Consider the following 12,098-nt stretch of genomic DNA (forward strand, 5'->3'; position numbering starts at 1 on the left):
TTTTTCAGCACATAAAAGGCAGTGGAAAAGAAGATCACAATGCATGGGTTATGCATTGTGATCTTCTTTTCCACTGCCTCTATGTGCTGAAAAAACGCTCCCCTCCTTGTTTTCATACAGGAAAAAAAAAAAGGAAGGGAGAAAAAATAATGCTATATATAACAATGGTTTGCTATCTCCTTAATCTTTTTACCCAATCCAGTAAATATATCAGAATGCTGAATGAAACACAGTCCAAGTAATAACTGAGAGGAAATACTCGGACTGTTACCATCATGCTGGCAGGAAATGATTTACAGTGACTCTGGAGAGGCTCAGAAAAAAATGTACAGCCACAACTAATCTCAACGCTGTGGATACAATGTATTTCCCCGGCTGATATACGAGAGGCTTTGTACTAGAGATGATGTACAGGAAGACATTGGGTTGTGAGGAGCCTCTATTGCTCATAACCCCTAACATTGTTGCTTTTAATCTGATCTGGGAAGCTGCTTCAAAGTGAATCTATCGCCTGTGAGTTATTATTGCGCCTGCTTTATGTCTCTCCTGCGTGCAAGAGTATGGCCTGAGTGAGGAAATCAATAAATGCATTACACCTCAAAGGGATTTCTATCTCATCTGTTGGTTTGTTATGGATAGCATGTTTCTGCACTAGCTTACTGAACACAGAATGTTTTTTTACCATACCTGATATGGTGAGCGTGATCTCCTGAGGGTTTCCTGCTGCATTGCTGGAGCTGGAAGCTGAAGCGTGGGCATGAACCTGTGCCAGGGCTTGAGACAGGCTGGAGTTGTTGATGGTCAGCGTGATCTCCTGACCGCCGGGGCCTCCGGATACCAGCCCTGAGCTGCTTATGACATGGCTAAGGTCCTGAGAACCTGTAGAAACCATAACACGGTCAGTTATACAGGTCCTAACAGAGAGCTTCTTGTTCTGTTTCCAGGCTGCCAAACAAACCTGTAGCATCATGCTCAGAGAGGATGGCCTGTGTGAGGGTGGAGGGCTGCAGGGCCAGGCTGGTCAGTGGGTGGAGGACCACATTGGCAGACACCGAGGGGTCGGAGGTGGACATGAGATGGCTGCCAGAGTGGGAGATGAGGCTTGCGTCAACACTCAGGGGTTGAGAGAGGAGACCACCTTGTTGAAAGGTCTGCTGCAGGAGGGCATGGTCGATCTGAAATAGAAAGTATTACTTTAGATCAGATGGAAAGAGAACAGAGTAGCATGTATAAATGTATATCAAACAGACACAGCGAAAACACAAGAGGGTTGCTTTTTGAAAACTGTTTCGGGGTTATTAAGTTAAGTTTCCTCCCTTTGATATTTTTTCACAACTGAAACATACTCCAAGAATGAAGATGAAAATGTGTAATAAAATGCTTAGCCTGCATACTTCTTCTGACCCCTCCTATGCATATATCTTTTTAGGGAGGGTACTTTGAATCTTTTCTAGGGTGAATGTTTGTACGGAAGGCATGAGGCAAGTGAGAAAAACTAAATTCTCTTCCTCTGGAAAACAGTTGAAAACATAAAAAAAAAATTGTAGTTGTGTGTAGTGTTGTTTAATACTCAATGTGGCCGTTAAGTGCACCACTACTCACTACTCTGTGTTCTAAATAGTACCCAACAATCTCAAGTACTGCCAATGTTAGATTGCTTGCTAAAGACAGTATGTGTGCTTTGTATTATAAAGGACATAATATGTTGATTTTGAGTTTCATATTTGTATGTTGTGCCTCTACTGTGACATGTCTCCATGCTTTAATGTTTAAAAATATCTTAATTTTTCTCATACTGCCTGTGCTGCAGCACCTCTTTTCACCCTTTGTCTGAAAACAGAGTCCAGTCTGCTCTGATTGGTTAGCTGGCCGGCTCTGTTGTGATTGGTCAACCGCTTAGAGAGGTCCTGCCCATTAGCCTATTATGAACGTTGTGTTGAAGCGCTAGCCAATAGAAGTGTGAGTGTTACATATTGATGTCACTATGTTACAGAAGTAAACAAAGGAGTCCTATGGAGGGTTTTCAGGCAGGGGGGGGGGGTGCATTTGACAAAAAACCACACAAAACCTATATGACACACGACAGAAAAGTATAAAAGGGCCCCTTTAAGGCATGAGGGTAGAATTGTTTCAGATTTAGAGAATCAACCACCATTCCCCCCCCCCCCCCCCCCCTTGCCTCAAGTTTCTGATGAGAGAACAAAAACGTTGTTTCACCATTTAGATGGAGCCCATGAGAAACAACACTATCTGACACAGAATCCAATATCAAGATTCAGCTAGCCATAAAAAAACGAATTGGATTGGAACCCTAGTGTGCACATCAGGTGTGTCAATACTACATTTTGTATTACTTTTACAGCTAAATGGACAACTCATCATGGGCTTTATGTAAAGAAGCTCTGTTGAATCTTATTTGGTGCTCATTTGGGATTGCAGGATCCTACGCTAGATTGCTTATACCCTCACTATCAACTTTATGGACTTCTAGAATGGTGAAGCTAAGCCCTGGACAAACCATCATTAGCAAATACATTATATTGCAAAACAGCTGCAGAAAAAAGCAACTCACTTATGGTTGTTGAAATCCTCCTAACACATCATTGCTGTTTACGTTTAGTGAATACATTCCCACACAAAACAAACACTGTTGGTAATGACTAATTAATTAGTCAATGTCGACAAGGGTGGTTTGACATGTCTAATTGTGTATTGAAATGAACAAATACTCTAGCCAAAAATTATAGCTGATGAATAAACAAGTCCAAAAACAATTTTTGCAAACACTAGGTAATTAATGAAATGGTTGGTACAAAATGATATGCGCCCCAAATCGACTGCTAAAATTGTGCTCGGCTCATTTAAAGGAAATTAAGAAAAGGCAATGTTTAAAAGCCTGCCGATGTTACTGGGGGAATAAGCCACAGACTTTACATTACAACTGATGTAGAAGGCGTATAATTAAAAGTAGTTTAGGACTAAAATGAAATCATGCAGTAAATTCCATTTTGATTAATTTATTTATTTATTAAATGTGCCAACTGTTTATTAAATGTGCCAACTGCTAGGACTGTCTTAGGGAAGACAGCTTTTAGATGCGCAGCTCCTCTGTCTTGGAATAGTCTGCAAATTAAATGAAAACTGAACAATCTGGTGCCACTAAATGTTTTTAAAGCTCGGTTGGATGCTACTCAATCGGAAGCTATTGGTACCTGTTTATGTGGATAATTATGTAAATGATGCTGTATGATGTCCTTTTGTTGTTCTATTTATGTTTTTATGTTTCATGTGGAACTACTTGAGCAGGTCTCCCTTGGAAAAGAGATCAATGATCTCAATGGGATTTATCTGTATAAATAAAGGTTTGAAATGAAATGAAATTAATTAAAAACTAAAGTAAGAATAATGAGGCAGGATGTGTCCATAGAATATCAATGTACTTAAAACGTTTCTGACCTATAAACTGTTTCTTTATAAATATTATGTAACTATTAACCATTACACAATTTATTTTTGGTTCATAAAAGCATGTATTTTAGAAGTATTCTATGACAAGGAGACTACTACTCGTAGTTGCTCCTCTGAGATATTTGATTCCCCTCAATAGGAAATAACTGCAGGGTAAAATGTTCTCAATCAACATTAATGTATAACATCTTCCTAAGCATCAAGAGGATGACCCACATGGAAAATTACATATTTTATTCAGTAGTATTTGTGTGTAACCTGTAGTGTGATGTTGTTGATGTTGCTGGCGTCAATGCCAGAGATCTGCACGTTGGGGCACACCAGGTTGGCAGGAGTCAGCTGCAGGTGGATGCCATCCAGCGTGGTGAGGCCATCTGGGAGGGACACCGTCAGGTCTCCTGCAGCTGCACACACACACACACACACACACACACACACACACACACACACACACACACACACACACACACACACACACACACACACACACACACACACACACACACACACACACACACACACACACACACACACACACACACACACACACACACACACACACACACACACATTTTGTAATGTCATTCTATTTGACTGATACAACTGCTGAAATAATTAATTTTAATATTTCTTATCCGTGTTTATAGGATTTCCTGTTGTTGTTTAACTCAGCTATATTGTCAACAAGGTATATTCCTCTATATATTTCCAAGCTTGAGAAAACTATGGTATGTAAATGTGCACATTTTTCAATAAATGTTGGCTGAACCTTCCACTAAAGGAATAGATAGGAATCAATAATCTGGAATTCTGAAAATCCTTTTTCTACAATGCTTTATCTAATTTCCTTCAACAATTGTATATTCCTTAACATCCAGACCATTTTATCAAAATTTTACAGAGGACACAAAGACAGACTTATAGTGTGAACTCATGTTTCAAAACCCTAAGTACTGTACTTGAATGTTGTTATTCTTATAGCATGGATATTTTATCTGCCTCAATAAATGCAGCTAAGATGAATATAAACATCATAAACATCCTCTTTGGAGGAGTTCTGATATTGTGAAAAATTGATTTGTGTTCAAAATGATCAAATAGTAGATTTGATTGGAGAAAAATGGTTACACTGAAAGTGAAAAAGCACCTTTCATCTCCCAACACTGGCCATGTCATTCATCTTGGCCGGAGCAAATGGCAAATGATTACAAAGCAAGCATTTCAAGTAAAGCTTTTCATCTACACGCACACCTTGGTATCATCAGCGTGACATTACGATCAGAGTAAGTGCCAAATGTCAATAAAATGTGTTGTTGGGTCATCCATTACACATAGTGACTAATACAATTCAGTGACTCCACTTTCATGGTGTTGGGTCATTCTATCCCCATGAAATTATGCCTGCAGACCATGGTTTGCTCTGTAAGAAAACAGACAGCTGATTTCCAGACTACTTCTTCTTACTCTGCTCTTAACTATTGCAGTAAAACGATGCATTTGGTGTTCATATCTACAACTCTGCATGGTTATGTAAAGTACTATATTTAACAATGTATAGTTGTCAATCGCTTTGTGTTGCCAATATTTGATCATATTTAAACAGATTCCGAACTTTCTTGGTTGCCTATATAGACTGTAGGCTAATTTCAATGTAGGAGACTCGGGACGCCTCTCTAACCCACGGTTCGAGCTAATGTAGCAAAATACTGTCTTGAGTGGACATAAACAAATGTATCCACACTCTTGGGTACCTGTTGGTAAATTAGTAAGCTTTCCATTAGCAAATTACCTTATCAGTTAAGGTTACAAAACAATCTATGCAAGGTTGTGCAGCTAGCTGGGTAGATTAAGCTTACTTGTTAGCTAACGTTATCGCTAGCACCACACTTTCTGAGTTGATGTTAGTTGGCCAGCGAAATTACTTAACAAGATAACGTGATTCATCATACTAACAAAGCAAAGCTCATTACTAATCATTTATTTGTACTAGCCAAGCGCAATGCATGGCAGGGGTGGCCAACTAGCTAACTGTAACCTAAGCTAAGGTTAGCAGTATAGCTGTACCTTAGCTATACATTATGAATCTGGCATTTGCAATTTATAAGGTCAAAGGTCATAAGACATGCAGCTAATGGTCCAAGACAAAATATAGGAACATGACATATGATATGAATCCTATTACAATTAAAATATATGGTTACAACATCATGTCACTGTTTTGGCTCATGATAAACCCGAGCCCAAAGATTGCCATCCTGCAAATAACAGAATGACTGCAGTCTACTTAACAAAATGATGTCTATTATACGATTGTTTAGAACATTCTTAATAGCTTCTTTGATTTCATTGTATTTCTTGTTCTGTGCGATCCTTTCAAAGGGCTTACCTGACATAGAGGCAGGTAAAATGGCCTGTCCCACCAGTCCCTGTTGCAGTAGATTCTGGTCAAACTGCCCTGTCAGGACTTGGCTGGCAGGGAGGTACATGTTGGGGTCAGAGTTGCCAGTTTGCAGCAGACCCACAGGTTGAAGAGCATCTAAAGCGGCTGACTGCTGGCTCAGGCCCTGCCCCAGAGCCTGCCCATTCCCTGGGTCTTGACCATGACCAGAGGACAAGGCAGACCGCTTGGATCTGCGACTTTCTAGGCTTGGACGGAAATGGCACTGGATGTGGGTTTTGCGGTGGCCTGAAGTTCTGAATCGTAGTTCACAGAAGGGACATTTGAAGGGCTTGGAGCCTGTGTGGAGGCGCATATGCACCTTCAAGCTGCCCTTTGTAGAGAAGGAGGTGTTGCACATGTGACAGCTGAATAGTTTCTGACCTACAAAGATAAAGTAAAAAAAGTGAAAGTTACTTGAGGGTTCTTCTACTTCTATTCTCTGTGAATTTTGGATTTTGTAAGAAGGCAGTAATATAACCGTCCTAATCATAACAGCTTTGAAATTTCAAGGAAAGCGCATAAAGAGTCTGCAATCAGGTCAGGGAGTTCTTGTAAACTTTTTCTTCTTCCTCTCTTCCTACAGCTAAAAAACTAATCAATAATCAAAGTTAGTTGTTTAAAACAACAGTGGATACTGTAGACTATTCTTCAATTATTCATAACAAAGTTCCAATAAAGTTGTTATCCTAGTTTTGGGAAATAATTTTGCCAGAACCTTGTTTAAAAGACACTAATCCAAATACCCCAATGTTTCAAAAATTGCACTAACATAGGAATCCCCCTTAACAATTTTAACCTCAACAACAATAAGCAACCAAATATAGTGATCAAACATGAACCTGTATGTGTCTTCACGTGGCAATCCAGGGTAGATTTCACTGTAAAACTCTTCCCACATTCATCACACTTGTAAGGTCTTTCTCCCGTGTGGATCCGAATATGCCTAGAAATTGAAGCAGATCAACATAGGTACATTTGAAAGAGGACACATGAGCATTGACAGGGTTTTCTGCCCAAGAGCACTCTTCCATCTAATGCCTTTGGTGCCCAGTGCCGTTGTAACACGAGCTTGCAAAAAAATTGCAAATGCACTGTCACTCCAAATATCAAAACTTAAATAATAAATGTGCCTCACTTTTTTGTCAAAACAACAGCCAAAAATCACTTTCAAAAACATGGGCCAGCTTCTAGAGATTTTAAACATATATTGTGTTTCTGATGTCTGTCATTTCACACTTTAATCAAGAAGTCTGACACATAATTGCACGTGCAAATTGAATGGGGAATTTGGAAAACATACTGACCTTTGATCAAGGAGGTTTATATGTTATTTATACGGCTACATTAATGTTAAAAGTATAGCCTAAGGGTGTGGGGGAAAGCTAGATTGACATAAATGACATCTGAGTAGTTTTATAGTATCATGTACAGCGAGAAGGACTAATATAGGTGGAATAAAATAAGACAAAAATGAAATATAGTTTAATAAATTAATTTGTGGGACAAGAAAACTATTCCAAATAATATCATCAATGAAATATACATTATATTACATATTTGGATGAAAATAAGTGTTAATTGATGTCGGCCGATCAGCTTCGAGAGAATGGTTGCCAACCCCTGACCCTGAGAGACCCAATTTAAAGCAATGGTTTTAAAATACGCAGCGCTTTCATTCCATTTAATTTTTGCTTCATGATGAGAACGTGAGAATCTGTCATGTTTCTCCTAAAGACCAATAAACAGGAGTGATATTTACCTAACGAGGTCACTGGGCTTCTTGAAGCTCTTGGGGCAGAAATTGCAGCAGTTGGCAAACTTTGGTTCTGTCTCCAGCTCCACGGCCTTGTCTTTGATCTCGCTGATGCGATCCCTCTCCGCAGCCGACTGGGCGAGGATCCGCTCCGACACCGAGGCCTCCTCGCCGGGATCTTTCGCCAGCTCGGCCGTCTGCTCCTCGGTGAATGTGATGATTTCTAAACCCTTCCTCTTTAACTTCAGCTCCCCGTCCTCATCCTCTTCTTCTTCTTCTTCTTCCTCCTCCTCCTCTTCCTCAATGTCTTCTCCATCCAGACGCATAACTGAGAGAATTCGGCAAAGGGAAATGTACATTTTCTAGACAGTGATATACAAAACAGCTTCTTTCAAATATTTGAAATACAACAATCGATCTGTTAGCATTTTAGCATTTCCCCTTAAGTTTCATCTTTTTAGAATATTTTGTTTTCAAACTTTTCAAACAGCATTTCTAAGTAATGGGATGTAATCGGCCTCCTTACTCTGATCCTCCACAGCGTGTTCCTTCTTCATATGCTTTTTACACAGCAGGCTGGTCCTGAAGTTGTCATCACACACGGAGCATTTGAAAGACTTGATGTGGATGATCATGTGGCGGTTCAGGCTGCCGTTGGTGGTGAATGAGGCGTCGCAGACATTACACTTAAAGGGCTTCACTCCTGTCAGCGAGAGAGGAGAGGCAGGGGTTTCAGGACGTTGCATTTGAAACATTGTATACCATTTCACTAAAGAATAAGGTATTACTAAAACTTTCCATATATTTTTGTGATACTACCAATTAATTTGTTGGTTTTGCTCCAAGTCCCGAAAACACCTATTACTGCTTTGAATTACATAAATTACATGTTGTAATTTGTTCTCATCCCGGACTCAGAATGGTTTTAGTAGTATCGTGGGGATACAGTCATTTGACAGGCTGTGTCCATGTGGTAAATGGGTGTAATTAACAATGTAAATACACTGTAATATGAGTCTAATAACACTGTAATATAGGTGTAAAAAGAGTGTAATACGGATGTAATGCGGGTGTAACAACAGTGTAATTACGGTGTTGTATAGGTGTTACATGTGTGTGATATGGGTCTTACATGGGTAAAAGAAGGTTGTTATAAGGGTGTCATAATGGTGTAACATGGGTAGGATAACAGTGTAAGTTGGGTGCAATGTAGAAAAGAGAAATCAATTTCATTTCGTATTCATTTATATGTGATGTGAGGGTTAAGAAATTGAGATACTTCATAAATCATTTTACTCATAAGCCTATTTTGTTCCCATGGCACCATGGGTATTTACCCCCCTTTGTTTTAAATATCTTGAATTACTAAGTCATTTGTAATCGTGGTGTGAATACAAAGCATTACCAGGTTTTGGGAGATAAGGTAATACAAATAAATCACAATGTACCCCTGGCATCTTAATAATTTGATGAAAAAATTAATTAAATGCAATGGAATAGAACATATTTAATGGGGGCAATGACCTACAAAGGCTTTGGGTTTTTAAAAGCTAATTAATTTAGGAGGTGGTTGCTAAGCTTACCTGTGTGCGTGTTGAGGTGGGACTTTAGCACTCCGGCTGATACAAAGGCTCGTCCACAGAGATTACATCTGTAGGGTTTCTCCCCGGTGTGGGAGCGCACGTGCTGCTTCAGGTGGCTTGACTTTTTGAAGCCCTTATTACACCAATTGCACCTGACAAGAGCAAAAGAAAGGCCCATTATTGTTGTTGAATTCAGACGAAACAAATGTAATGATAAACAGAGAGACCAGAACAGCTAAGTAGTCTGTAGAGTCAGATGAGACATTTGGTCATGTGAATGCAGCTTTAAGCTGATGTCAGAGAAAAACAGTCTGGGAGAATGATTTAAATTCTTTATGCGCTTTGTCTCCAAGGTCCCTTCTTATTAAAAGAGATAAATCCTGACTGCAAGGAAAATGTGGAAATGATGGATGATACAGAGGACTAGGTTCTTTTTTAAGCCAAATTGGTTTCTACTTTTGACAAAAGTTTTGAGTAGGTTCGACCTGATACCTTGGCAAACCTGAATGTGTATCCCTGGGCAGTGGCGGTTCTAGAACATTTTACATGGGGTGGCAAAGGGGGGGGGGGGCAAGAGGTCATGCCAGGGTGGCATGGGAGGGCGGACAGTACGTGGTATTTTATACTGTATATATAACCTATTTATTGTTAAATCATGCTCTAACATGTTCTTAATGCACAAGAGAAACAAGGTGTTCAGATAAACAAACTCAAATATAGTATAAAACAGCAGAAAATACTCATGATACCTCGAACTCTGTTTACTGTAAGTACAGTAAAAGTACTTAGTTATAATGAAGTACATAAATGACATCACCCATCTCTTAAGAGAGCTAAAGGTGACCTGTGCAGCAATACATTTCAATAAATATTTGATCTTTATATTCGTCAATACCAAGAGCTGCTAGATTGTAGCGGCTGTGACCAATGATCACAGAGTAATTCTCATAGGTATTTGAGCTATAATATAACTTTACATTAGACGGTGCTTCTATCCAAAGCAACTCACAATAAGTGCAATTAACCATGAAGATACATAACAGCAAGAATACTGCAAGTACCTTCAAATAAGTCAAACTTGTATTAAAGATTGTAATGGCCAAGGTGCAGTGGAAACAGGTGGGTTTTACATCTCCGACGAAAGATGTGTAGAAATTCTGCAGTTTTGATATCAATGGGGAATATGATTAGAAAATGCACCAACTAGCAAAAAGGATTGTTTGGTCGTGACAAAGGTACAAAAATAAAAGAACAGACAAGCAGATTCTATGTCCAGATTTTGGACCTGTCGGACAGAATACAATTGCAGTGCAATCAAGCTTAAATGGTGGAATGAGTGCCTCTCCTGAGTAACCTGGTGTTTACCGAACTGCTCTCAAAGTAGTAGAGAGCATGTTGAAAAATATATTCCGGTTTGGAGAGACATAATTGAACTCTTTGGGCCTGAATGACAAGCGCTTTGGTGAAAACCAGGTACTTTTGCATGGCATGGTTGCATCATGTAGAAAAGACAGCATCAAGGCATAAGGAGGTTTTAGGATCTGTGAGAATCAGGGGACTCTGAGGGAAGCGTAAACACGATCAGAATAGGCAGAGATTCTCTTTTCAGTACAACCAGAATCCATCAGGCAAGAACAGAGCAGAAGCAGATTCCTCAAAGTCACAGAGTGTTCTTCAATGGCGCAGTAAATGCTGGACTTATGCTTGCTATTTTAACCACGAGTTCACATAAAAGCTAGCATCCTAAGCGGAAATGTCCACATAGATGCGGATGAACATGTCCACTGAATGACACCAGAAAACTTGTACCTTGCATAACTTCCAGTTTTGCATGATTTAAACAATAAACATAAAGTATTATTTTGCGAAAAATGTGTCTCAGTGAACTGGGGATTGATACAAAAATAAAATGCCTAGCTAAGTAAGGTACCTTATCCTGTGACTGGTGGGGAAAACACACTATCGGCGCCGCCCACATTCCATTTCCCCCAAACTTTGCTTACATTTTACGTCCTTTATGTCAAATTATAAAATGTTATTTATCATACTGTCAACAGCTTTTTTGATTAGCATTAGCAGTAGCATTTCTTCCAAAATGTCCCCCATTGTTGTCGTTGATGATGTGCCTACTGACCCCTGATCCTGTCACATCGCCATAATGCACTACAGATTATGTGTGATGATCTGTAGTGTTCATTTCTGAGGATGTAAAAACCAACGCTCCGATCAGACGCAAGCAGACATCATGCATATGCGTAGTGAAAGCAATTATATCACTGGCTTAAGACCTAAGGATCGCAGTTTAATAATGTAATGTATATCTATTCTAAAAGAATCTGTAAGCAAATAAGATAACAGTTCCGTTGAGAAATGAAGGTGGGCATAGATGGCAGAGGAATCTCTTTTTATCTTTTTCTCCTTACTGTTGCTTTTACAAAAGGTTGGGAGTAGAAATGTGAAGAGGTTTTAGCAAGAAGTAAGTCAGAAGTAAACCTGTAGGCTCTCTTGCTGTTGTCCTCGCTGTCATCCTGGTAGTCCTGTGTTTCAGTGCTCAGCTGAAGCTCATCCTGAGTGCTCTGCTGAAGAAGTCCATTTGTCTAGATTTCACAAGATAAATCAACAAAATCACCTTATTGCAGAAATAAATATATTTAGGAGGCATTATTAGTTCCAACTGTCTCATGTCTGCTTAAGATATGTCTTCAAAGGGTTATTTCAACATTTTGGGAAATCCTACCTGTATGCAGTTTAGAATATGAAGTTAGAGTTGAAGTTTGGTCAGTTTTAGCTAGGTGAACCAGAATATGAATGCACATTACATTGAGAAACAATTAAACCATTGCAGGGGGTATTT

The 12,098-nt window shown here is 39.4% G+C and overlaps 1 protein-coding gene across 1 annotated transcript in view; it reads right to left on the reverse strand.

Annotated features, from left to right (window-relative positions):
- Positions 1–12,098, reverse strand: part of LOC117555106 (zinc finger protein 236-like) — a 72,914-nt gene that overhangs the window by 27,674 nt on the left and 33,142 nt on the right. The window contains 9 exon segments of the mRNA XM_034229836.1: positions 688–879; positions 959–1,175; positions 3,727–3,872; positions 5,855–6,289; positions 6,748–6,851; positions 7,668–7,989; positions 8,188–8,364; positions 9,245–9,396; positions 11,738–11,841. Of these exon segments, the coding sequence (XP_034085727.1) occupies positions 688–879; positions 959–1,175; positions 3,727–3,872; positions 5,855–6,289; positions 6,748–6,851; positions 7,668–7,989; positions 8,188–8,364; positions 9,245–9,396; positions 11,738–11,841 (1,849 nt within the window).

The sequence above is a fragment of the Gymnodraco acuticeps genome, unplaced genomic scaffold (genome assembly GCF_902827175.1).
Source record: "Gymnodraco acuticeps unplaced genomic scaffold, fGymAcu1.1, whole genome shotgun sequence".
In the NCBI taxonomy this organism is placed as follows: domain Eukaryota; kingdom Metazoa; phylum Chordata; class Actinopteri; order Perciformes; family Bathydraconidae; genus Gymnodraco; species Gymnodraco acuticeps.